The 27775-nt window shown below is 50.2% G+C and overlaps 1 protein-coding gene across 1 annotated transcript; it reads right to left on the bottom strand.

The window, feature by feature from the left end:
- Positions 1 to 14609: 14609 nt before the first annotated feature.
- Positions 14610 to 20222, bottom strand: Klhdc7a (kelch domain containing 7A). The gene has a single exon (XM_075945927.1). It carries the CDS (start codon positions 20220 to 20222, stop codon positions 17907 to 17909), a length of 2316 nt encoding a protein of 771 aa, XP_075802042.1. The 3' UTR covers positions 14610 to 17906.
- Between the last annotated feature and the right edge of the window lie 7553 nt (positions 20223 to 27775).

Below are 27775 nucleotides of genomic sequence, written 5' to 3' on the forward strand. Positions count from 1 at the left end.
TTCCCTGTTTGACTCTTAGGAACACTGCTGCCAGGAACATTTTGCATTTGTTCTTGCATGAGTGCAGTTTGGTTCTTCTGAGCATCCACCTCAGCTGTGCCTCTGTCTCTAAACTGAGAGGTCCAGTGACAATGCCATGTTTAACTGCTGGAACAGCTTGTGACCTCGCCTCTACAGAGGCTCTCTCGTGCATGCCTACCAGCACTTAAGTTATTTTGTACGTGTGCGGGTGTTTTGCCTGCATGTATGCAAGGGCACCATGCCCACGTGCAGGACCTGGAGAGGCCAGAAGGTGTCAGATGCCTTGGGACTGAAGCTGCATGGTTATGAGTCACCCCATGGGTGCTGGAAACCAAACCCTGGCCTTCTGCAAGAGCAGCTAATGCTCTTGACCACCGAGCCATCTCTCCATCTGTCCCTTTGCCTACACGATAGCATTTTTTATTTTTTCCACATTCTTGCCAGGCCTTGCTGTTTTCCATTTCCAGATGATAGCCATCCTTCCTGAGTAGGGCATGGTTGTTCCTGGTCACAACTGCATTTCCCTAGTAACTAGTGATGCTAAGCGTGTTCTCATGAGCTTATTGGCTGTTTGAGTACCTGCCTATTCAAACTATTTGCCTATTATAAATTGGATTGCTATTATACTATAGTACTGTTGGGTCATAAAGGAACTTGATATGTTTTGGGTACTAGACTTTTATTTCTCCTTTTGGAGGGTTATAGTGTGTGTGTATGTATGCGCGTGCGTTTAGGTACACATGCCATAAGACACATGTTGAGGAAAGAGAACAATCCTAGGGTCTTTCTGTTCACTACTGTGTACGTCAGGTTAGCTGGTCCATGGGCTTCCAGGGATTCTCTTGTCTTACCTCCCATCTTTCCACGGGACTACCTGGATTACAGGTGCACACTGCCATATCAGGCTTTATGTGAATTCTGGGAATTTGAGCCCAGGTCTAATGGGAAACCTCCTTCAGCCAATGGCCTTTGAGAGGCTGGACCAAGTTGGGCATGGCCTTGGGTACTAAAAAGGCGCAGGCCGCCTACTCTCCAACCCCCCCCCCCAACCCCGCTCTCACACCTGGATGCTGGATTCTGTTCCTGTTCCCTGTTGTGATCTGTGAGTACCCCTTTAAATTCACGCAAGCACACATATACCAACATACCTCACATACACATACATGCTCACGCACTCTTACAAACACACACACACACACACACACACACAAATGCAGCTGGTGCCCCTCTATTCCCTAGGTCTTCACTTTTCCACCTTTTTTTTTTTTGAGGCAGGGTCTCTCTTGTGCTCCCCCACTAGCCAGCCTGGGAATCTCCAGGTCAACCTCACTCTTCTACCTCCCATACCACCATGTGAGCCCTGGGAATATAGCTGTGTTTCCGTCTTTTATATGGTTCTAGGGATAAAGCTTAGGTCATCAGGCCTGCCTGGCAGGTACTTCTGCTCACTCAACCATCTCCCCATCCAGACCATCATTTAATCTTTATCTATGTGAATGTCAGCTTGGTGTCAGCTGGGGACTGGCTCTAGACACCCTTCTAGCTTCTCTAGTGATGTGTTTCCCTCCGGGGCTCATCTCTCTTTCTTTCCTTAGAAGGGCATTTGAGGCCCCAAGTCTAAAACCTCTTTGAATTTCTCTTTTTTGGGGGAATTTCAGGGCAGGCAAATATCAGCAAACACGATATATCTTTGCTTATTGAGACAAGGTCCACGCATCCCCAGCTGTCCTTGAACTTACGAGGTAATGGGAGGATGACCTTGAACTTCTGTTCCTCCTGTCTCCATCTCCCAAGTGCTGGGATTGCGGCTTGTGCCATTGCACCTGGTTTATAATCCAGGCCCTAAAGCAGCAGGTCATGCAAGCACTATACCAACAGAGACACATCCCTAGCCATCAATCTAACTTTCATTAGTTCATTTTGCAGCCTCCATGAACTAGTCTAAGGGAATAGAAGAAAAAAATATTGCTTCTCGTGTGGAATATAAATAAATCTATCTAACAAAAACAATTCTAAAGAATCTTTAGGTGTATGTGAATGCAGTGCCCTCAGGGGCCAGATGGGGGCGCTGGGACACCTGGAGCTGGAGCTGCAGGCAGTTGGCAGCCACCCATCATGGGTACTGAGAACTAGGGTTCTCTACAGGAGCAAGCAGCAAGTGCTCTTAATTGTTGAGCCATCTCTTTAACCCCAGGAAGAGAGGCTTCCATAGCAGAATGGAACCTGGGCCATGGCACTGAGAGTGCCAAATCCTAACCATTAGACTGTCCTAGAGAATCAATCCATCTACTTTTTAAGAAGCTTAAAGCCACAAAGCTTATCTATGTGGTTCTTGAAGCATTTAAAATCTAGAGGATTTGACCGCACATTGTCTAGCTAGTTGTGAATAAAACCCAGATCGAAGACGGATGCTGGTCTCCTTTCATGAACACAGTGGCTGCCTGCTTCATGCCTGGCTGTCCCCATCAGCAGCCGAGCTTGAAGTCTGTCCTCTCATTTGACCCAATTTCAGGGAAGGCCTGGGTCAATCCAACTCCTGTTTATAGAAATAAACTTACCCATCCCCTCTTCCCAATGGCTCTGTGAGACAGGATCACCCCCATTTTATAGATGCTGAATTCAGGCCCAGTGAGAAAGGAGAAGAAGTTGAGCCGTAGGGGACCGCTTCCAGTAAATGACTATGTTACACATCCTGGAACCATCACACAGCGTTGCAGAGCCCCGCTCGCCAGATCTGTCCCAGCGGCAGAAATGGGGCTTATCTGGCGAGCTCATTCACTGTGTGCAAACGGTCCTAATTGCTTAAAAACAGTGTGCTGTCTTAAGTAGGTTAAACAGTCCCTTCTGCAATCTTGTTTGTACTATTAATTTGAGTAACAAACTCTTAATGAAGGCAGACAGGCTGAGAAGGGGATTACAGAATCCTGTTTGTTGGAGTTGGGTCTGGGGGTATTGGCTGGCGTGTGCTTCCCAACTGTGCTACCAAGAGCTCTTGGGATAAGGGGCCTCCAAATGTAGCAGTCGTCTGAATTATTAAACGTGGGCAAAAACCAAAGTGGCTTCTTATTCTATTACCAAAAACCATAAGAATGTTGCCAGAGCAATCTTGCCAACAGAAGGTCCTGCCGGGCCCGTTCAGCAAACAGATAAGACTCCATTTTAATTAGTACACTAATGGTCTATCAGACAAATGTGGAAGAGAACTCCATCACAGTTTATTTTGCTAAGTGGGCTCCATGGTGTTCCCTGCGGCCTGACATCGGTGCTCCACTGCTGTGCAGCCCAAGAGTCCCCATCAGATTCATGTGGCTCCGTGTGCGAGTCGGGGACTTGTGCAGACCTAACTTCCAGAAATCTATCGGAGAAGTAGATGAGAGAGCTGCTGAACTTCACCAACTACGGGTCCAGGCTGTAAGCCCTCTGGGATCACTGGGGAAGAGAAGGTGTGGCCGGGGTCTGTGGGCAGAGGTGGGTTGGTTAGCAGCCAAGTTGGTCCATATGGCTGCCAGAAGGACCAACCTCTAGCTGCCCGTAAGTCTTGTGTGATGTAGACCACCGCCATTCCACATATACCCTGTGTGAAGAGTAATAAATACTTAACAAGATGTAGAACCACCCAGGAGACATAGTTCTGGGTATAACTGTGAGAGAGTTTCTAGACTGAATTAATTTAGAAAGAAGATCCACTCTGAATGTGAGTGACACCATCCCTTAGCCTGGGGTCCGGGACTGAAAAGAAAGGAGGAAGTGAGCTGAACCTCAGCAGTCGCCTTTTCCTGCTTCCTGACTGCAGGTGTCATGTGACCATCCACTCACGCTCCTATGCTAAGACTCTTCTCTTCCAACAGCTAGAATAAAGTACTCTTTCCTCAGAGGAGGACACTCAACTGTCACATTGCCTGTAGGCAAGTCTATTGGGGCGTTTTCTTGATGAACAGTTGACGTGGCCAGGCCTAGCTCACTGTGGACAGTGCTCCTTAATGATACAAGAAAGGTACCTGACTGGGAGCCTGGAGAGCAAGCCGGTAAGTGGCGCCCCTCCATGGCTTCTGCTTCTGTTCCTGTCCTGAGTTCCTGCCCTGATTTCCCTTGATGGACTGCAACCCGGGAACTGTAAGCCAAATAAACCTCTCCTTCCCCAGGCTGCTTTGGGCCATGGTATTTATTACAGCAGCAAACAACAAAGACGCTTCCTTAAGTTTCTTTTCCAGGCACTTAGTCGCTGCCATGAGGAAAGCAAGTGAGACACTCGAAACTGGCACCACCGATACATCCCCTCCCAGGTGACCTGAGGGACACACTGGATGATGCCACCCTGTGCTTAGACACCATTAGTGTCAGACATTGGTGACTGGTGTCATTCTCTACATAAAGTGCTCAAGGTTCCTTGGAGGAAGGCGGGACCTTTGAGTCTGTAGCATCTATGGTATCAGGAACACAGCTCTAGGGTGTTTGTGTCAAAGGGGCTGTTTGTGGTTTGCATGTGGCTTGTCCCCCAAGGTTCATGTGTTAGACACTTAGTCACCAGGGTGGCAGTGAAAAGGACAGAACCTTCAAGCGGCAGAGTCTAATGGGAGGTAGCTAGGTTATTGAGGCATGGCCCTGGGATAGATTAATGCTGGACTCAGGGAGGGAGTTAATGCCAGAAAGACTGGTTTGTTATAAAAAAAAAAAAAAGGCTGGCCCCTCCCTCAGCTCCTCTTGGGATCCCTTCTTCATACTCCTACCATTGATACCAGCCACCACTAGACCATGGTCTGAGCCCAGAACTGTAAGCAAAGTAAACCTCTTTTCTTTGTAAGCACCTAACTTTAGACATTTTATGATAGTCACGCCGGGCTACACAAGATTGATCAAGTCTAAAAGAGAAACAAAATCAGGTGGCGATGGCTCACACCTTTAATCCCAATATTTTGGAGTCATATGCTTTTAATCCCAGCACTAAGAAGGTGGAGACAGGAAGAGATATGGTTGGGCAGAGAGAGGATGAGAAGGCAGCAAGAGACAGGAGCTCAGGGCATTCAGTCTGAGGATTCGTAGAGACAGGATCTTGCCTTATTCAGTCTGAGGATTCTGTAGAGGTAAATGTCTCTCTAGTGCCTGGCTCTTTAACGTCTCTGTTCTTTCAGCATTGACCCCCACATCTGACTCCAGATTTTTATTATTAAGACCAATTAGGATTCACACCACAGTCTGTCATGTAGAATCCTGGGAGAAAAGAGGCATCAGGTGTGGGCTCAGGAAACCGCGATAAGATATGGACATCCATCAGTGAAGCCGCATCTGCAGAAGGAACAAGGGAGTCAGCTGAGGGTGACGTGCTAACGACAGAGGAAGCCAGGATGAGGACGGTGACTCTACCCTGGTGCTGCCATTGACATTCTTCCATCTAACAAAGTCTAAAGTAAAAGTGAATTAAAGGGGCCTGGAGAGATGGCTCAGCAGTTAGGACTCTACTCTTGCAGAGGACCAAGGTCAACCCGCACCCACATTGGCATCTCACAACTGTCTGTAACTCCAGCTTCAGGGGACCCAATGCCCTCTTCTGTCCTCCTTGAGCCTCACATCCCCACCCTCAGATGCATCTGCAACCCTGGAAGAGAGCTGCTGAGCCCGTAACCCCAAAGTATGGTGAGGTAGGCAGAAGAGTGCCACAAGTTTGAGGCATACAACTTATGTAGTTTGAGAACTACATAACGACATCCCATCTCAAAGGAAACCAAACCAAATGAGCGGATTGTGATGGCAGAATTCTCTGAAGCTTTCCAGGCAGGCTCCAAATAAAACCCAGACTTCTTACCCTGGCGGACAGTGCCCTGAGACCTGGGCTTGTCAAACTAAGTACCCTAGCATTGCCCCAGGTCTCCACTTCCCTGCTACCCCAAGTCTTGTGAGTCTTTGTGTGCCAGCTTCAGTACCACTGTTGGGAGAAGCCACCTCGAGAGCAATCTCATGCCTCTGCTATGTTTGCTGTCCCATCTCCTTCCTGTGCTGGAGTCTGTGCCAGATTGCCATGATGTTATCCCTCAGTGCCCACCCAGCCACCTTTGAGGGAAGAGGACCAGATGCATGCATGTCAATCATGTTGACTGACTAGCTTGCCACCCCCTCCCTGAACCTCACTGTTCCCTGAAATGGGGTGCATTTTCTAGTGTCCAGTATACGTCACAATCTTGGTCTTCTGGTTTCCCACGCTGCTCAGCCATGCTCTGTGTGCGCGAGCATGTGTGCATGTTTGTGTATGTGCACACACGTATGTGTAGATGCATGTAGATAGCAGAGGGCAGCCTCATATGTCATTCCTCACAGGCACACCACAGAGTCTTCACTGGCCTAGAGCTTATCCAGTAAGTGGGCGATCTCAAGGGACCCTACCGTCTCAGCCTCCCTGGCAATGGGATTCCAACTGCACTCCGATTACATAGAATCCAAGGAATCGAAGTCATGTCCTGAAGCTTGAAGGACAAGCACTTATCAATGGACGCGCCTCCCCAGCCTTAACCATTCTCCATAAATACAGTCCTTGGCCTGGGTATCCTGCAGCTGGGAAGAGGTGGTTACCATTTAGTCACAGCTGCTGAGTCCTACATCCCTGGAGGACTTACGATGCGCACAGTGAGGACCCACGGAGATCCCAGTCGTTAGCATGCTGCATTATCCGCTGTTTCCAAACGATATTTTGTTAAAATGCCACAAATAACTAACTGAGCCAGAAGCCTGAAAAGTGTGCAGGGAGTCGAGACGCTCCCTTGTCTTGCCCACGGGAACGTAGAGGGATGTGGTGTCTCTGAGAGGAAGCCATTCTTCAGATTCTCCTGCCCCAAAGCTTCCCACTGAGCTGGCTGCTGTGTGGTCTGTGGAACCTTCCAGAATGAATGAAAAGCCAGTCTATCTTCGTGCTTAAGGCGTGTTTCCAATTATCTGTGCTGACAGAGAAGAGAGTATCTTCCTCCTCAGAAGAATGTTGTCCAGAGGGGAAGTCAGTGTTTACAGGGGGGAGGGGTTGGGATGCGATGTGTGCAGAGTTCCCTTTGTGCTGAGAGTTACCCTGCCCAACTCTCCATTTATGAATGGCTCAGATGGTAAAAAGTTACACTGTGTGTATTTTATCACAATCAAAAGAGACCCAGGAATACATTTTTAAAACTCAAGTCACAAAAATAGTCATAATATTCTGATGGGAGAGAAAAAAATCAGCATCAATCGTGGCGCAGGGGAGAATACATTTTTTTATCTTTAAAATCACGAAATAAAGAAATCAAGCAGCAATTGGTTGTTTCTAGGGGGAATGGCTTCCACTCTCTTTGGAGGCTGTATTTTCCCAATTATATATCCTGCAGTAAATGTTTATATATCTTTTGTAATCGGAAAAATGCGTAAGAAGACACAGGCTGTGAATGGGCTTCCTGCTGGTGGACTGTGTATTTTAAAGTCATCCCAACAGCAAATGTCATGCTGTGTTGTATTTTAACACACAACACACACACACATACACACACAGTGTCTTTTAGCGTGTAGGGGAATGAGTGTATGTGTGTGTGTGTTCATATACATTGAGGTTACAGAAGCTCCCAGTCAAACACAGTTTTATGTGGGAGCTGAGGATCTAAACTCAGGTCCTCACACATATGAAATAGGCACATGACAAACAATGCCAGCCCCCAGGCCCCCAGGCCCCCAGGCCCCCAGGCCCCCAGGCCCCCAGGCCTCCAGCCCCTGAGTCCCCCAGCTCCCCAGTCCCTCAGCCTCTCAGGCCCCAGCTCCTCAGACCCCCAGAACCCAGCTCTCCAGACGCCCAACCCCTCAGTCCCCAAGATCTCTGGTTTCCCAAACCCCAGCTCCTCTCAGCCCCTGAGTCCCCCAGATCCCAGACTCCTGGTTCCCCAATTCCTGAGCTTCCCAGCTCCCCATCCTAAATGTCTTTGTGGGGGTGAGGGGGTTGGGAGAAGGGGAGGACGGCAACTAATTCTGGAGACCTTGCTTCCCGGATTCTTCCTGGGTCAAAATTGCCCCAGCAACTCTCCACCCCCATCTGGTCTGGACGTCGGAGGAAGCTGAGTAAGTGGAAGGGCAGAGATGGAAAGAATCAGAGCCTTAAAACTCCTAGATCCAACCCAGGCAGGAAAACCTTCTCTCCAGGGAGGGTCGGGCTTGATTTGGCCCCCTAGGATTTGATTTAGTTACAGAAGGTTCTTGTTTTGTTTTGTTTTTGCGAGAATTCATTCCATTTATTGAGATTCAAATTGAGGCCAGGTTAAAGCCGACCCTCCTCTGATCTAGTAGGTAGCCCGCTGAGCGTGATCGAATCAAGGTGATTGTAAGAATAAATAGCAATCTTCAGCGGGGTAAACCGGGCTCCCGAACTGAGCGAGGCCGCATCTCTTTGACACTCATTACAAAGAAAGACGTGTCGCTCGTGGGTGGTGTTCGCCACCTTCCAACGTGCTTTCGCCGTTTTGTTTGTTGTGCCACGAGGTTTGTCTGTTGAGGTGGGTAGCTCCAGGGCATCCCCCCACACACACACACACACCCTCTCAAGAGCGGTTGGGGAGAGGGAAGTGGGGGGAAAAGCTGGCCTAGAACAGAACTGACCCGTATGCGTGTGGGGGGTGTGGTGGGGGCGGGGGAGTGGCCCAAAGAGCAGGGGTAGGGAAATTGGGTCTAGGTTGATCCCAAGTGACTGTTAAAGGGATCTTATCCAGCTTGTTCCTGGTAGGACAGGGCAGACTTAGGCCCTCAGCGCTCCCCAACCCCCAAGGCTGAGGTGGGAAACTGACGAACCACACCACCTGTATGTAGTTTCCTGGAGCTCCTTCGGGGGCGCTGAAGTCTGGGCAGTGTCAAGGCTGCTCTTGGAGCTAAGGCTGCTCTGGGCGGGCAGAGCACCTTTCAGTGCCCTGGAGGATTTAGGCGGGTAGTGGGACTGCAGAGCCATGGGCTTTCCTGACCTTGTGTGCCAATAGGGTGTTAAGCGACAGGGAAAAGGAGTGCACAGCCCCTCTCACAGACAGGAAGGCAACCTGGTGGCCTGGGAGGCAGGTTGTGAGCCCCGTGCCGGGGGAAATTACAGACAGGGCACAGTTAAGTTCCATAAAAGGCCATGGTGGGCACCAAGAACACACTCAGCTATTGCCGGTTACTTCCTGTGGTCACCAGACAGATCTAGGTAGCTTTCCAGCTCCTCTCCCTTGTAATTGGGTGACCCTGGAAAGGAAAGCTACTTTGCAGTCTTGAACTCTAATTTTCTCAGTGAAAGTGGTGGCATTAGCTTAGACTTCACAGGCCTGTTGTGGATTGTCAGCTGCTACCAAGTCAGCGTCTCAAACCATAGCCACCTGCTTCTCATATGCATTTCTGCATTGGTGACTTGTGCCAGGTTCAGCCCTTGGTTCTGTCGGGCTCAGTTCCAGTGTCTGTGGTCAAGGTGAGTGGGTGACCCCAGATTAGGGCCTTGGTTTGCTGTTGACTGGGATAATTGCTCCATGGTCGTTGTTCTGTGGCTAGCCTGGGTTTGTCTCTACAGTGGCAGTCTCAAGGCTTCTCTGAGCAAGGTGAGCAAACTCTATTCTCAGAAGTGCCTCTGGGACTGGGTAGACTGTCAGCAAAAGGCCTGTAGCAGAACCATGAGGATTTGGCTTAGATCACTAGCCCCCAGGTTTAAAAAGGGTGCGCCATAGCTTGCACCTGTGGTCCCAGTGTGGCGAAGCAGAAACAGGCAAAACCCTGGAGCTCGCTGGCCAGCCAACCTAGCTGAACTGGTGGTTCTCAGTTTAGCGAGAGGCTCTGTCTCAAAAATATAAAGTGGAGAGTGACAGAGGAAGACATGAGTCCTGACCACCACATACATGAACACATATGTGCATATGCAATTCACAAGAACACAGACACAGATCCATACGTAGGCGCGCGCGCGCACACACACACACATACACACACATGGTCAATTTCCAAGCCTCCCACAGAGGTCAAGGTAAGTCATGTGACCAGATTCTAGTGGTGAAAGAATTGATGGGCAAGAGAGTGAGGAACTCATTTATCACACTTTGAGGATAAAATGAAATCACAGATGCCAGATGAAAGTGGCAGCTATTTGGGAGGCTAAGGCAGGTGAATCCCTTGAACTCAGAAGTTCAGCGCTAACCTGAGTAACATAGCAAGACTCCATGACGAAGCTTGGTTCGGAAGGGTCATGGGTTGGAGAATTGTGTGACTGCTGATGAGCTTCCTAGAACTGATTGGTCCCTGAGGATCCCATGTTACCAATGGATCCAACTCTAATCAGTGGGTTCTGTTGATGGAATTATAATTGGAACCATCTAATTATGATGGAAGATGGTATTAAAGGAGGAGGCAAAGCCTCATCGAGGGAAATAGGCCACTAGAAAATTGAAATTTGCCTGGTCCTTTGATATTCTCTGCTCTTTCTCCCCTGGCCTGAGCAGCTTTGTCCCACCACATGGTCTTGGCCTGGAGGCTCTGCCTTGATAGAGTCATACACAATGGATCCAGGGGTACATGGTTTGACTCCTTTGAACCCGTGAACCAAAGTAAACCTCTATTCCTTTAAACTGTCCCCATGTATCTGCCATGCCGGGAACACCTGATGCCCAAGTCTCCTTAAAAAATGAAACTTTTTTTTTTTTTTTGGATTTTTTGAGACAGGGTTTCTCCGTAGCTTTTTAGTTCCTGTCCTGGAACTAGCTCTTGTAGACCAGGCTGGCCTCGAACTCACAGAGATCCGCCTGCCTCTGCCTCCCGAGTGCTGGGATTAAAGGCGTGTGCCACCACCGCCCGGCATGAAACATGTTTTAAATGACACAGAGAGCTTGGTTGGCTTGGGTGGCATCTGTCTGGAACTCCAGTAGGAGCATGCCTGCTTTGGGATAATGCTTTTGTAGACTGTAAAGTTTGTCACTCGTATTGCTTTAATAAAATGCTGATTGGCCAGTAGCCAGACAGGAAGTATAGGCAGGGTGTCCAGACTAGGAGAATTCTGGGAAGAGGAAAGGCAGAGTCAGTCACAAGCCAGATGCAGGGGAAGCAAGATGAGAATGCCTCACAGAGAAAAGGTACCAAGCCACATGGCTAAACATAGACAAGAATTATGAGTTTAAGTCATAAGAGTTTGTTAATAAGCTGTAGGGCCCTGGTCTGCCCTTGTTTTTGGGGTGCATTTGCGGAGATCCTTATAGCAGTTAGGTAAATAAGGACTCCCCCAAATCTGAATAAACTGGCATTCGGCTGGTCTCCTTTTGAATGACCCTGGTCTCTGTGTGTGTTCTTTCAATCTCCAGGCCCTTGCTCAACTCCCGTACGGTGCGGTGGCGCACAAACTGTACCGAGGGTGTAACACAGAATCGGGTGTTACAATAAGCCTGAGTTAACAGGCCAAACAGTTTATAATTAATATAAGCTTCTGTATGTTTCTTTGGAACTGAATGGCTGTGGAACCAGGTGGGACAGAAACTTCCATCTACAGATGCCCACAAATTTGAGGTTAACATGGTCTATGTAAAGAGTTCCAGGCCAATTAGGGCTACTTAGCAAGACTCTATCTCAGGGCTGGAGAGATGGCTCAGTGGTTAAGAGCTCTGACTGCTCTTTCAGAGGACCCAGATTCAGTTCCCAGCACTGGCATGGCAGCTCACAACCTTCTGTATTTCCAGTTCTAGGGGTTCTGATGTCCTCTTCTGGACTCTGTTGGCACTAGGAATGCATGCAGGCGGCACACAGACATATATTCAGACAAATATACTCATACACACAATAAAAAATAAGTCTTTCTAAAAAATCCTTTTTCTCAATAAACAATGAGTTTATAAGCCTGGATGTTGAATTAATATGTAGCTAATGATTGCATTTCTCTCTGGAGATTCTCAGCATTAAAGATGGATCTGAGAAGGTTCCATTATTCTGGGCACTGATCTTAGAATGATCAGAACTCTTTATTTCTTGTACAGGGCTTGAAGTGTCTGGTAATGATATTCTCTTTCCTTCCAATGATGGTCCTCTGCAAGCTTGGACCCTCTTGTCCCCTCAGATCACACAGTTACAGGCTTCTGACTCCTGGCTAGGTAGGGGCTATGCTTTGGTCGGGTATGGAAGGAAAGTACACAAGACAGAACTTTGGCCTTCTGCAATTTAAAGATCAAAAAATCCCCTGACCAGAATCTCTGATAGGAGAAAAACTGAGGCGTAATTGGTAAACAGGAGAACTTATGGGATAGGGGAAGATGGGATAGGGGAAGAGAAAGGAACCACTTACCTTGGAATGTGACTGAAGCCTCTGACTGTCTGAGAAACACACGTTCCAACAGGATTAGCAGCATTTGCAGTGAAGGCTTTCCCACATAGAGCACTCCTTCCACACATGGGCTGCTTTTTTTTTTCTTTTTCTTTTTTTAAATTTTTTTTTAAAATAGCTATGACCCAGCTTCACAACCCGAATGGACATGACTTTGAGTAGGGCTTTATTCCTTCCCCAAGACGTTCTCTTGGCATCTCCAATCAGACCTTGTTTATGTGAATGTACCCTACCTGCCTGAATCCCTGAGAGACTGAGTTTACTTTACGGATTGTCACCTTGCAGTAGCCACCTGCATGTGGTTCTGCAAAGACAATGAAGTGTGGGTCTTACTTTCTTCCCGTGGGCCTTTTTCCTTCTCTTAGCCCCTGTCTTCAACTCTATTCTAACATATATTTATTAAACCCCACTCAACTTTTAAAAGGAAATCACTTAAATAAAACAAGGTCTCATGTAGCCCAGGCTAGCCTCAAATGTGCTATGTAGCCAAGGCTGGCCTTAATTACTCCTCTTGTCTACACATCCCAAGTGCTGAGATCACAGATCTGCACTACTGTGACTGGCTTAAATAGTGAATTTTTTTTTTTTAATTTGGTGCATTGTCCCCTCGCCATTTTCCTCTGGGCTGTGAAGATAGTAGCCAAGCCACATACCCTACCTTGGCATCAGGGAAGGATGGCGGCTTCCATCTCTACCTTGCATCTGCAGAGCCCAGGGGCTGAGAACGCTGGTGTTTCCATCGCTTTGCTCACAAAAAAGGCCACGGAGACTCGGCTGCCACCTCATTTTTGGTTTTATTTTGACCTGCTTCTCGCTTTTCAAAGGACCGGAGGCTGGGAGCTGTTTGCAGAGCTTTCCCTCCAGGTTGTCCTTTCTTCTGTTCCCCAGCTCCCCGAAGGGGCCTCCTGCCCTGGTTTCATCTCTTTCTGCTGCAGCCTCACATCTGCCTCGGGGCTGCTTCTAGCTTCAGCTTCAGCTTCAGGGGACTCCCAGGGGGTGGGGCAGAGCCACTGTGGACTCTTCCAGGTAAGGCTGACAAAGTCTGGAAGCTCTGGATGTCTGTGACCATGTCTCTCTCTGCCAGGGTGTGCTCTCCCCTTTCTGAGGAGTGGTTACTCCCAACCCATAAGGGAAAGCTGCTCCTTTGGAGCTGGAGGGTTTCCAGAGGGCCTGAAGCTTTCTGATATTCCTCCGAACTCTAAATCATCCAAAGAAAATGGCAGTGTTCTGACCTGGGTAACCACCAATCGGCAAGCAGGTCGGTCCTGAACTCCCCTCCCTGCCTGACACAGCTGGTGCTTATGTCTGAAACGCAGACGTCCTAAAACAGGACTAGCTTTCATCTTGAGAGACCTCAGACCTCAGACAAGAAAAGAGCTTAATTCACAGACAGCCTGGCTCCTCAGAGGCCCTGGGCAAGGGAGCTGGGGTGTCGGGAGTGGTGGAAGTGGGGGACCCTGTCCTTCCAGCTGGACCCTCCAAGACAGCTGGGAGTTCTTCTGAGGAGTGTTCTGGAGCTGTCCTTGAGATTTTGGCTTAACAGGAAGTGTCTTGTTCTCACACTGTGCCCCTGGAGCTTGCTGGGGACAAACCCATTTTACAGATGTAGGCGCTGAGAGAATGAAGGTTCATAAGCAGAGGACGATTGGTTGGCATGGGTAAAGTGAGGTCGGAAAAATCCCAGGGATGGGGCTGGTATCCTGCCAAGGTGAGGTTGGCTTCCAGCACTCTTGTTTGTCTAGCGTATCTAGTGGGGTCTCAGGAATCCCAGACTGACCTCAGACTTACGATGTAGCCAAGGATGACCTTGAATTTCTGAGTCTCCTAGCTTTACCTCCCAAGGGCCGAGTTTGTACACAGGGTCCCACCACGCCCAGTTATTGCGAGGTCAGCGAGGTAATCCTGGGCTTCATGCCTGCTAGGCAAGCGCTCAACCAAGCCACACCCCCAGTCCCTCTAGCACACTTTAAAGAAATGAAGTCTTCAAATTTTGCCTCTAGGGAAGGTTTTTCCTTAGACTCCCACCTGTAAACGGGGCAGTGATAGTGAGGAGCTGTGTACAGAAGCTGGTGTAATGTTGATGACGTCACTGCACTGAGAACCCTGTATGAAGGATATCTGGGCACTGAGCATTCCCAAGGTCAGCTGTGTGTCCTACGGTTCGAAAGGGGCAAAGCCCCAATTCTGGATAAATGTTAGAGGCTATGTTTGTTTTGGCAGCCGTGGGCTTCCAGATAGGACTTGAGCTGTCTTCTCTGATTCTGGGGGAGGCTTCAGAGAAGAATAAGGAAACAAAGACCATTTTATTTATGATAGAAAAAGAAATCAACAGGGGGGACAAATCCACAGGCCCAAAGGGAGGGGAGCCTGTTTAAACAGAGTGAGATGCGTTCACTTGCTGGAATATTCTGTGACTATTGAAATGATGTTTACCCAGGGTTTGTAATAACACGGAAGATGCTTATTCTGAAAACACCGTGTGCAGAAGGAAGCAGCAGAATTGTATGTTCAGCACAAACACACCCGAGCAAAACCAATCCAAACAAAACCCACAAACAGAGGAAAGGGACCCGAGGGGCACGCACCCCAGCAGGAGATGTCTTTGGGTGGCAGAAATGAGTTTTCTTATGCCCTTCTCTATCTTCCAATTGTCTCTGGCTTAACATGGAAAGTAACTCAAGCGTCATTTTACTCCCCCTAAAAGCAGTAAGAACTCTTACTAGAAAAAAGCAAGGCAGACGGTCCTCAGAGAGCCTGCTGACACTTAGGTCATGCGGAAGCTGAGGCCAGGAGGTCGGTAGACCCCAGTCTACTCCTCAAAGTCAAGTGGTCAGCCTAGACTCCGAGCCCACGGGAAGAAGATGCCAGCTGGCTGCCCCCAGCTGCAGACAGGGACATGGTACCTGTGACTCCCTGGTAATTGTGCCGGCTGCTGCCATCAAGTTGGCTTCTCCCAGATCTGTCGTCTACCCCTCTTCCACCCTGTGGTTATCCTCCTCAGAAGCAGCTCCCTTCCTCAGCCTTTGTGGCAGAACCATTCCCCTTCCTGCTCAGTGCATCTCCCCAGTTCCTCCTCAGACACCATCTCATCAGGAGGCTGATCAGAGCACTTCCCTGGCTTTGCCCTTGTCTTAGCAGTTACTTGAGCTAAGTTCAAAGTCTCTCTTTCTGTGCTCAGTCGACGAACCAGCCTGCTCTCCTCCATTGGAACCCTGTTCCCCAGCCACAGAGCCGTGCCCAGTCCAAACAGCAGGCACGTGTTCATTTCACCAGTGAACTCTGACCACCGTGTCTAAGCTGGGTTCACTGGGTTACTTGGCTCCACTGTAACCCCTTCCATCCCCCAAACCAGCTCCTCGACAAGCCAGCTCTGATGTACCAGCCATGATTGCTGGGTTTCTGTTTTGAACAGTTTGGAAGTCAGGGATATAGGAATTGATTAGTGATGTCTGCCCCACAGAGCATAAGGGAAGCACAACAGACGGGTCTCAATGGCCCCTCTCTCTATAAAGACCGCACTCACTATTCGCTGGTTCCTACCATTGGTGTGCCTCAGGCTTCTGAAAGTGTCTCAAGTGTGTTCCCTCTTCTCCTGGATAAAATCTATCCCAGACCCTTCTGAGGTCTTCTCAGCTTGGCTGCCCTCAGACATAGGCTCGCTTATGCCTGGGATCTGGAGGTATCTTCCAAAAGCACCTTGTCTTGACCTGGGACCACCATGCCAGGTAATCAGATTTTTTTTTTTTTGTAATCAGATTTTTCTTTGGGCTGCCAGCTCACAAATAATGGCATGGAGAGTTATTATTAATTATGAAAGCCCGACCTTAGCTTAGGTTTCTCCCATTAGCTCTTATAATTTAAATTAGTGCATGTATTTTAATCTACTTTCTGTCAGGTTTCTCATTACCTCATCATCTCTCTGCACTGCCCACGCTGCTTCCTCCGCATCTGGCTAGCGGCTCTGCCTTCTTCCTAGAGTTCTCTCTCTGCCTAGAAGTCCCATCTATACCGCCTGCCTAGCTATTGGCTGTTCAGCTTTTTATTGCACCAATCATAGCAATACATTTTCACACGGCGTACGAATATCCCACAACTTTCTTTGACTCTCTTTACTGAAGCGTTCCCTCCCACAGAGGTTGATGCCCGAGTATTGACATGGCATTGGCAGAGGGCAGGATTCCCTCCCTGAAGACCCACCATGGCCCAGACAGCCTTTCTCATTCAGTTCTCACTCGAGAATCAGTCAGCTGCTTCCTCCTCCCAGGTCCTCAGCCAGGGATAGTCACCTTACATGGTCCAACAAAAACCTCTTCTCATCTCCATGACAACCGCCTCCTTGATCTACTTTCCAATCCTGCATCTTCCAAAAAGTTCCCCAGCCGCAATTCTAGCAGCTGTGTGGCCACCCATGGATCTGCTTGGTCATCAGTGGGATCTGGGGAGGCCTTTAAAGGGACACAGAGCCCAGAGTGTGCTTCTCCTCCTTGTCAGGCCCACCCCAAATGTGACTCACACCTCGTGGTTCCTGGGTGGTTTCAAGAGCATCAAAAAGTTGGTTTTTGTCTCCCTCAGAATGGAACACGGGCATGGCAGAGTAAAAGGTGAGACCAGGTCCTCTGTCTTCCTCTTGGAATTGGGTCTCCTTGGAAGTTCCACTGGGATCTCCCTCTCCTTAGTTCCATCCTGGACCTGCTTCTCCTTGTTCCTTCCCATCTGACCTGGCAGACAGGATGGCTACAGACATGGAGAGGACCGTGCTGATGAGCTGAATAGTGGTGGCCGTCCTGGCCTGCAGGCAGAGAGGATTCTGAACTCTGAGGAGAGTGCTGTGGTCAGGTGGGAGTGGAAAAAGGGGAGTCTAGAACCACATCCGGACCCCATCTCCCAAGACTTCGGCAGCACAACGACTAATGTTCATCTAGTAATCACATAGAACTTGTGCTCAGATGGAGGCTTCTCTTCCTTCCAGCACACAGAACTGGAGGCAACCGAAAAAGAAAAGCGGGCGGCGGTCAGTGTGCTCCGCAAACAGGTGTCCCCGTGGGTGCCTTCAGTTTTAGCTCTGCCAGTCCTTCTGGCTGAACCTCTGGGCTATCCTGAGCTCCTTCCTGCTCCTGCCCAAACCTGCTCCCTCAGTTGTTCCCACCTATGCTTTAGATGCTTCTAGATGCTTCAAAGTGGGTCCCAATGCTGGTCTGTGGTAAATCACAGAAAGCCAAGCAGCTTCAGGGATCCCTAGGGGTCCCCGGCACCTGAAACTGTGATCAGGATAAGCCTAAGGTCCTGAGTTTCAGTGGGGTCCTGAAATAGCCCCTGCCGGGAATTCTAATTTGAAGTACAGTGCTGGTCTGTCGCTCACACAGTTGTGGACACCCACTGTCCTGGAATGCTGGGCCCTGGCTTCACAGTTTCAGCCTGCCTGCCAACCAACCACGGAGGTGCAAGAATTCCCCCAAGGCCCTGTAGCCTATGGTGGAGAGATAATTTTCTACCCTGCTGCCGTGTTCCTGCCTCTACCTCTTATCCAGAGTGATGGGCAGAGAGTTTTGCTGCATCCCCATGGAGCACCGCAGAGGGGCTGTTAGACAGGGGTTTGAGGCATATCAGGGAAAGGAAGAGTCAGGACGGTAGGCAGGAGGGTGCCCCGTGCAGCAGGGAAACCCTGTAGGTCCTTAGGCACAAACCTGGGCGAGATGTGGTCGGCCAGGAAACAGAGCATGCGCTTGCGCCCCACACAGTAGATATGATCATCCACCACGGCACACTGGAAGGCTTCAGGGTAGGGCAAGCGGTACGTGGCGCACTCATACCAGAGGCGGGTGCTGGAATTGCAGCGGTACACGCTGATGCCCAGGCTACGGTTGAGGTCAAAGCGGTAGAGAAAGCCATTGACGGCCACCATCTCAGCGGTGCGGTCCTTGCTGCCTCCCGTGGGGCCCGCCCACCAGCGCTGCTCCTGGGTTGAGAATCGGAGTAGCAAGTAGCGCAGGCTGCCTCCAGTGACAAAGATCTCATTGGCGCACACTGTGGCTGTGTGTGCCAGGGCAAATGTGTCATTCGGGAGTGGCGGGGCAAAGGTCCAGCGGTCCACTCGAGGGTCGTAACGCTCCACGGTGTTCAGACACTCACCTCCAATGGCATAGAGGTGCCCCTCAAGGGCCACCAGCCGGCAGTGCGGCCGGGCCTGGTTCAGTGGGCACACCTCACTCCAAATTGCAGTCAGTGGGTTGTAGCAGAAGACACGGTTGGAGGGTTGGCCCCCGGGTCCCTGACAGCCAGACACCACGAACAGATAATTGAAGAGAGTACAGACAGCACAACCCCGGGACATGGCTTCCACGGGCAGCTGGGCCAGCGGGTGCCAGGCATCCTGCACATTGTCATAGCAACAGAGGCTGCCACTGTCTTCCTGGGGACACACATCGGCCACCACCAGGCGCTTGTGGCCACGGAACCGTCGCTGGAGGATCAGCTCTCGTTCTGTCCCACTCAGGCCCCCGTAGATGGCTGTGCTGCGGAGGACCTGGAGGTAGTTATCACTCATGACCTTGTAGGCTGCCTCCTTCAGAGCCTCTAGGCCCTGCCTCTTGGCCAAGGTTAGCACCTCGAAGCAATTGCCCAGGTCCAGGTGGACTTCCTGAGCTGAAGCCGGGGTGAGCTGGATGTGGAAGAAATTGGTGCCAGCTATGAGTTGCACATGGGGCTCCCCATGGCTGCAGGCTGAATCTATCTGAGCTTTCTGATCCAGGTGGGCAGGAGGGGGCGTCCTGAAGCCTTCAGGCTGCAGCTGGAGCTCCGGGTTCTCAGCGATCTGCAGGAGACTCACCTTTCTGCTGAAGCCTGGTGTGGAAGGGGATGGCACAGGAGGTGGGGTCGTGACTTCAGCTGTATTCTCTGGATTATCAGCTGGGTCTCTGGAGTTGGCTCCTGTGACCAGGGGCTCTGGCCCAGGCCCAGGGGATGGAGCATCAGTTAGAGCTGCCGTGAAGGGGACCGGCCTGGAGACAGCCTTGGATGTGGACTCCACAAAATAGTCATATACCCTGCCCTTCAGCTTGGGCCCCGGTCCCTCTGCCTTCTGTATAATATTCTCCTCCATCCGGATCCGGGCCACGGACGAGAAGGTGTAGGAGGCATTGGTGGCTCCTTCCCGCTGCTGCGTGGCCAGGCCCATGTCTGCAGCAGCCTGGAGGGCCCCAGCCTCTCCTCTGCTGACCCCTGTCACATGGGTGAAGGCCCAGCTCTGTTTCATGTCACTGCTCACTACTGTGGGATCAGTGCAGCAGTTGGGGGCTCCCGGGTCCCCAGACCCTGTTTGCTCTGGGGGTCTGTTGTCTGGCCATGGAGAGCTCTTGTCACCCACCCAGCAGCAGCCCACTCCTGGTGCAAGTCTGGCTGGGGAACTTATGGGTTCACAGCCCAAATGGGGGAGGTGGGGAGGGCTGGGCTTACCTCTAACAGCTGTTCCGGCTTCTTCCTGGCCACCGCAGGGAGGAGGCACCTGCTGAGAGTCTGGGCTCTGCCCTCCCTGATTCTCACCAGAGCCTTTCCTTGTGAACTCCCCAGATCTGGGGGTGACCACTTGGCAGGAGTCTCCCGGGTCCTCCAAGCTGCCATCCAGTGGGGCCCCAGCCCCCTTGCTGGTCTTCCTGCGTCTTGTCCCCCTTGGCAGGGTCCCTGGAGAAGCCCTCTGGAAGGCAGCTTGCCCCCAGCCTTCTGCGTCATCATCTGCCTTGTTATTTCTCCCTGTTTGCCCAGCTGGGGCAGGCCTGGACCTGTAGAGTTTGTAAGCCGCAGTCACCAGGAGCAGCGCAGCTGCGGACAGCACCACCTTGCTGGTCAGTTGCATGTCCAAATGCCAGTCGTAGGTCTCTGCTCCAGCTCCGGTGGGAAGCATGCTGGCCAGGGACAGAGGAATGCCAAGAATCTGATTAATGATTGCCCAATGAGGACCAGTTCCTGGATCCTGCTGCCGAGTGGGAGGGAGTCCCTAGCCGGTTCTGGCTAGCTGAGTTCCTGGAGCAGAGGTGACTTTGTGTTGGCTGAGGTGGCACTGGGGCAAGGGATGGTTAAGGTCACTGCTGGCCTCTTTCGATCTTTCCCTGAAGTTGGGGGGCAGAGGTCCTAACCTGAGCTCGAGATCAGCCTCCTGCCGCGGCTGGAGAGCACTCGGAGTATCAAAGAGGCAGGAAGCTCCGAGAAGATCTGTCACCCGATACCTGGAAGCGTGTGCAGCTGGATTCTGTGTGCAGTGTGTTTGTTTTCTCTTTTGCAAATGCTTGGGTGGGAGGCTTGGGCAGCTTTTGTCGTGGTTCCTGGGGCAGGTGGAGCCACAGGTCCTGGGCCAGTAGGGACGGTCCTGGCCCCAACAGAGGGGCCAACATTTAACTGACCAGGCGAGGAGGCAGTGGGGGAGGCTGAGCCTGGGCCAGCAGCCAAGCCACTTGACCAGGCTCTTGACCGCTTCTACCATCTGGGTCTGACAAGCTGAGGAGAAACCAGCCCTGAAGCAGATGGGGAAATGCAGTGCATCAGAGAAAGTGAGACGCTAAAACACACCCTCTTCTTTAGGAGGAGCCAACCTCCTAGGCAAAGAGGTCGGTGGAGGATGGACATCCCTCAACCCGAACCCACATGCACGCTAACATCAGCACTGCGGACCGTGGACCCAATCTGCCCAAGTTTGCTATTCACCATGTGACCTCAGGGGAGCAACTTTCCTTCTCTATGCCTCCATTTCCCTATCTGAGAAGTGGAGGGGGAGGGACGGCAGGTGGACCGGCTCAGGTTGTAGTTAACATGTGGGAAGCCCCTTGTTGCTAAAGCTCTAGGAGTCTGAGCTGTTCCTATCCCTGCTTCTCTGGGAGTCTCAGCTGCTCCTGTCCCTCCTCCCCGCACACACCAGGGTCCTCTAAGGGTTCTCACGCGTGGGTGCAGAGGTCGCAGCTGCAAGGGAGTTTCCAAGTCAGTGAGCAAGAGCTGGGCCCAGCCCTGCTCCGCGGAACCCTCCATCCGTGCCCAGGATTTAGGTGGCTGAGCTGCCTAGACGCCCTTTGCACACGGTCTACTCTTCTTTTGGTGTTGTCTTCTGACTGCAAAGTGAAAATAAGATCCATTTGGAGGGTCCAGGAACTTGGTTCTGAGGGCTCTGATCGTGGAAAACGCTACACTTGTGTGTGTGTGTGTGTGTGTGTGTGTGAGCGCGTGTGTATACATACATACCATAGCATACATGTGATGATCAGAGGCCAACCTTAGGAGTCTGTTCTCTCCTCCCACCGTGTAAAGCTTGAATACTGAACTCAGTTTGCCGGGCTTGACTGAGAGCTTCTACCCACAGAGCCATCTTGCTGGCCTCCTAGGATCCTTACTCCCTTATCAGGGTGACCCTCTACTCCACAGCCTCAGTTTACCCTTCTGTGTTATGTCCAGGTTCAATCAAACTCCAGGCCTCCCTGGGTCCTTCCATGGTGCCTCACTGAGCTCTTCATCCTTCTGAACTGGCCTTTCCTTCCTCAGCCTGTTTCCCAGGCTTTGTTCTATCCAAAGGCCCCAGCAAGGCGTTTGTCTTCTGTGTGATTGACTCCTAGTGGCCCAGTAGACCTGGACTTAGTGGAGCAGATCCAGCAAGGGAGGGGCTGTCAGCTGAAGCAGGTGGGCTTTTGGTCAGGTCAGAGCGCATGCTCACACATGAAATGGTGGTCTCCACCTCTCAGCGCTCTACTTGTGAATGTTTGAGATGTGGCTGTATTGCTCCTCTGTTACAGGGAGGCCACCAGAGCAGAGAATGCAGCCATGAGAAGAGGGCCTGTCACTCATGGTCCTCAAGAGGAGGGAGTGTCTATTTTTTTGGGGGGGGGGCTCCAGGAAGGTCAGAGCACAGAGGGATAGGGAAGTCAAGGCTGAGCATTGCTCATCGGGAAGGTCATAAGCCACAATTCGTGCAGAGAAGGCAGAAGAAAGGAGACTCTGGGGTCCCTGGAGGCAGCATCTCCCTTCCAGGGTTTTAGGATTCTAGTTCAGGCTTCCATCTGCAGGTGAACAAACGCTACCTAAAGGCCATAAATTACAGACTTTTTTTTAAAAGTCTCTGTTTAGAGAAAACCGAAATGAACAAACGAAGACAGAAGAGAAATTAAAAGATAATTGGAAGCTTATATCAGGCTTCTGTGGATGCGCCTGCCTGCCACCAATCTGGTCTTCTGCGTGCTCGGGCAGGATAAATTGAGAACTCTCATGGTAGCCCCAGGGGAAGGCTGAGCCCTCACGTGGCTGCCACACAGATCAACAGGCTCATTCTGAGCAGGCATCTTTGCATCCACATCCACTAGGCCTCTGCTGTGCCCAGCTCAGTTTCCCAGGGTGGAGCTCGCAACCCTGGTGACCGTGGTAAGTGAAATCCAGGACTGAGGAAGGTTGGTGTGGAGAATGAGGGATGGGGACACTGGAGAAACGTGGAAGACAGATGTGTGCCCTCTTCATGTAGAGTGAGTGCCTTCATGTGCCCACACATGAGGGGAAGTGTGTGGATCTTTGGAGAGCAAAGGTCAGAGATGAGTTGACCCTGGTTTGGCCAATGGGGAAACTGAGGTTCAGAGTGTATGGGCCAAATGTGGGGGCTCACTGCTGGATCCCAGCACTAAACAGTCAGAGGGAGGTGAATTCAAAGTCGGCTTCAGTTACATAGTGAAACTGTCTCAAAATACACACTCACACACAATCATCCTCTCAGACCCTCCTAAGTTCAAACGAACTCACACTCAGTCACACGCACGAACTCACACATTCACATATTCACATTAAGACTCAAACATACTGGGCAATGGTGGCACACGCCTTTAATCCCAGCACTTAGAAGGCAGAGGCAGGTGGATCTCTGTGAGTTCAAGGCCATCCTGGGCTACAGAGTGTGTTCCAGAGCAGCCAGGCTACACAGAGAAACCCTGTCTCAAAAAACAAACAAACAAAAAAAGACTCAAATTCCTTTGTGTTCACAATACTTATACACTCAAATAAACACTTCTCACACAACATTCCCCCTCACCCTTGCACACACACACATACACACATTTATTGAATCACACTCTCAAACATTTATAAACATCCTCACAAACACACTCGCACATCACAGCCCTGTGCTCACACGCACCTTTTTACACACTCACAACACCCTCAAATATACACATGTTCGCACTGACACACACGCACAACAGTGTTAAACAATCGCACTCACAATCACACAACCCTCAAACTCTCTTCCTCTCATGTAATCACAGTCACACTAACACACTCTCATACATGCACAGTATTGCACACTTACGCACACACTCAAATCCCAACACACAGTCACAGAGATACATGGAGTCTTACATATGCGCAATTCCCACACAGACTCACAGCTCACATCTATACACATCCAGATACACACTCTCAGATGTATACAAGCACAGTCTCACTCACTTACACACACAGCGACATGAATTTGCACATACACAGTGTATGTGTATATACACTTGCCCTCCACACATGTTCTCACCTTCAAAACATACACAGACTCTCACATGTTCACACAAGCGTGCTCAACAGAACCACATGAAATCACACCATCGTTTACACTTACACAATCTTACACACTCACGTCACACTCACATAGTCACAGGGACACAGTCTTTACTGACATGCTCTGACACACTCGTGCCTGCCCACAGAATCACACTCTCATACACTTGTGTATACATGAACTCACACAATACTCGCTCGTGCCTTCCCGCTTACACTGATGCACCCACACAAAATCATATGTACAATCACACACAACGGGTCTCACACACACAGACCACACTGCCACACACCATCACACACTCATGCACCCACACTCGGTCTCATACCCACGTTCACTTGTGCACATCCAATGGGCACTGGGATTAGAGATGTAGGTCGCGGTGCCTGGCTTTTGACACGGGTGGTGGGGATCTGAAGTCAGGACCACAGGTTTCTTCAGCAGGCACCATGACAACGGGACCATTACTCCCTTTAGAGATGAAGAGGTTGCGACTCCTAGGAGACAAGAATGCCTCCACATTCAAGGTCTCTTGCGGAGGTCAGTTTCCTCTTTGACCTTGGACCATGTTCCAGGTGAGCCCAGATCAGCAGCAGTAACACCAGGACTCAGGAAAGAACAAGGCTTGCTGTGGTTGGTGAAAGGGGTCCTGGCCTGGAAGGAGTTTCCAAGTCTTGTCATGAAGGGCTATGCTGTTTAGGTTTAAGAAATAAAATAAGCGTGAGTAGTGTGTGCCTATGAATTTGATGGCGAAATTGACTGTGAAATTCATGGTTGCCATAGGAGACAGCAGCCTGTCCTGGTGTTTTCTTCCTGGGGTGGAAGGAGGTGAGGGCAGGAAACATCCCGAGGTGGGAGCACGAGTCAGTAAAGTCTTCCTACGTGGCCAAGATCCTTCTTCACTGTGGACTTGAAGCCTGCAGTATCGCTAAAAACAGTAGCCAGAGCAGCGTTCACTGGGTTCCTTCCACCATTTTGGCTCCATGCTTGAAGGAGCTGCAGATGCCACCTCCTCCAGCTCTCAATGGCCCGGCCAGGCTGTAGATTTACGTCCACTGCTGAGTAAATCATCCCTCAAGCCTTTCTTGAACAAGTCTTGCTAATTGCCCCAAAACAGCATGGCCTAGAAGCTGGTTAGCATGATGGATTTGGGTTCTACCATTGTCCCCCAAATCAAAAATCTTTTTTTTTTTAGATCCTGAATGCATCTAGGGAGGCACCCAGACAGATGTCCAAGTCACCGTGACCTTGAAAATCAACTGCACGACCCTGGAGATTGAGAGCCCCTGTGTTGTCTCCCATCCTAAGGCAGTGGCTCCTGGATATTTGAGTTCTTGTATGGTCTACTTCCTTTTAAATTTATTTATTATGATGATTTTTAAATTATTTAAAGTGCATAGGTATTTCCCCCACATGTGCTTATGTGTACCACACATGTATGCATGTCTGGGGACTGTGGAAGCCAGAAGAGGGCAGTGGATCACCTGGAACTGGAGTTACAGATGGCTGTGAGCTGCCCTGTCGGTGCCAGGAACCAAATCTCTGTCTTCTGGAAGAGCAGCCAGTGTTCTTAACCACTGAGCCATCGCTCCAGCCCCTAGTTTTATTATTTTTAATTGTGTGTAGATGCATGTGTTTATATGTTCATGTGAGTGCAGGTGCATGCATGTGTTTATATGTGCATGTGAGTGCAGGTGCATGCATGTGTTTATATGTGCATGTGAGTGCAGGTGCGTGCATGTGTTTATATGTGAGTGCAGGTGCGTGCATGTGTTTATATGTGCATGTGAGTGCAGGTGCGTGCATGTGTTTATATGTGCATGTGAGTGCAGGTGCGTGAATGTGTTTATATGTGCATGTGAGTGCAGATGCGTGCATGTGTTTATATGTGCATGTGAGTGCAGATGCGTGCATATGTTTATACGTGCATGTGAGTGCAGGTGCATGCATGTGTTTATATGTGCATGTGAGTGCAGATGCGTGCATGTGTTTATATGTGCATGTGAGTGCAGGTGTGTGCATGTGTTTATATGTGCATGTGAGTGCAGGTGCGTGCATGTGTTTATATGTGCATGTGAGTGCAGGTGCGTGCATGTGTTTATATGTGCATGTGAGTGCAGATGCGTGCATGTGTTTATATGTGCATGTGAGTGCAGGTGCGTGCATGTGTTTATATGTGAGTGCAGGTGCGTGCATGTGTTTATATGTGCATGTGAGTGCAGGTGCGTGCATGTGTTTATATGTGCATGTGAGTGCAGATGCGTGCATGTGTTTATATGTGCATGTGAGTGCAGGTGCGTGCATGTGTTTATATGTGAGTGCAGGTGCGTGCATGTGTTTATATGTGCATGTGAGTGCAGGTGCGTGCATGTGTTTATATGTGCGTGTGAGTGCAGGTGTGTGCATGTGTTTATATGTGCATGTGAGTACAGATGTGTGCATATGTTTATATGTGCATGTGAGTGCAGATGCGTGCATGTATTTATATGTGCATGTGAGTGCAGGTGCGTGCATGTGTTTATATGTGCATGTGAGTGCAGGTGCGTGCATGTGTTTATATGTGCATGTGAGTGCAGGTGCGTGCATGTGTTTATATGTGCATGTGAGTGCAGGTGCATGCATGTGTTTATATGTGCATGTGAGTGCAGGTGCATGCATGTGTTTATATGTTCATGTGAGTGCAGGTGCATGCATGTGTTTATATGTGCATGTGAGTGCAGGTGCGTGCATGTGTTTATATATGCATGTGAGTGCAGGTGCCTTCAGAGGCCAGAAATGGTAGAGTCCCTGAAGAGCAGATGGCTGTGAGCTGTCCCATGTGGAAGCTGGAAACTGAACTCAGGTCCTTAGAAAAGCAGCCTTAGCCACTGACCTATCTCTCCAGCCCCATTTCCTTTCTCTATCCCTCCCTCTCCTCTTCCTCTTCCTTCCCTACCTTCCCTACTTTTCCCTTCCCCCACCTTTCTATACAGGGTATTTTATAGATCAAGTTGATCTCAAACTGTCTAAACAGCCAAGGATGGCTTTGAACTTCCGATCTGTCTGCTGTCACCTCACAGGTATTGCTTGTGTGGTGCTGGGGATTGAACCTTGGGCTTCCTGCATTCTACGTAAATGCTCTACCCACTGAGCTACGTCCAGCCCCTGCTGATGGAAGTGTTCCTCTGTGCCCCACTGTTTCTCTGTCCCTCAAACAGGTGTGATGGTCCTCATTTTGTGGGGTTGTTTTTCAGGAAACAGGTCGGAATGGCCTAGAGGACTCACGGTGCCAAGCAGCCAATAGACGATTGACTGTGGGTAGGTGGTGGCTTAGAAGAGCAGTGCCCAGTCCTATGTAGCGGGTCTCCTGGACAGGACTTCATATGGATTTTCTCCCACAAATCTTCGCGCCTGCTCAGAAGGCAGAATGGTCTGTATTTTAACAGGACACAGATGATAGGTTGCTTGCCCAGAGTTGCACAGTTAAAAAGCAGGCAGTTGTGGGAGGAAAGCCATGAGCCTCCCAGGCTACAGACTTGTTCCCAGCAGGGTGGCCTCCTCCTGGTGTCTTGGTCTTGTAACCTCCTAGCAGGGACAAAGATGGTTTAAAGACACTGTTCTCTCACTCTGGGTATCGAACTATTGAAACAGTGGACTCTGGAATCCTTGGAATCTCAGGCTGGGAGAAGGGAGAACCTAAAGCTTGGGCCAGCAAGGGAAGAAAGTGTTCTTACAGGAGAGGTAACGATGAGTCAACAGTGGGCAGGACCGCAGCTTGACCTGGACTCCTCAGATGTACACATCTGTGGCCTCTACCTAAGCATTAACCTCACATCTGGACCCCAGAGATGGACTTGGGGATGTTATTGGATGCCTTTGTCCCTCTTCCCAATATGATCATATTGAGAAAG

This window comes from Microtus pennsylvanicus, chromosome 13, assembly GCF_037038515.1.
Source record: "Microtus pennsylvanicus isolate mMicPen1 chromosome 13, mMicPen1.hap1, whole genome shotgun sequence".
NCBI lineage: Eukaryota > Metazoa > Chordata > Mammalia > Rodentia > Cricetidae > Microtus > Microtus pennsylvanicus.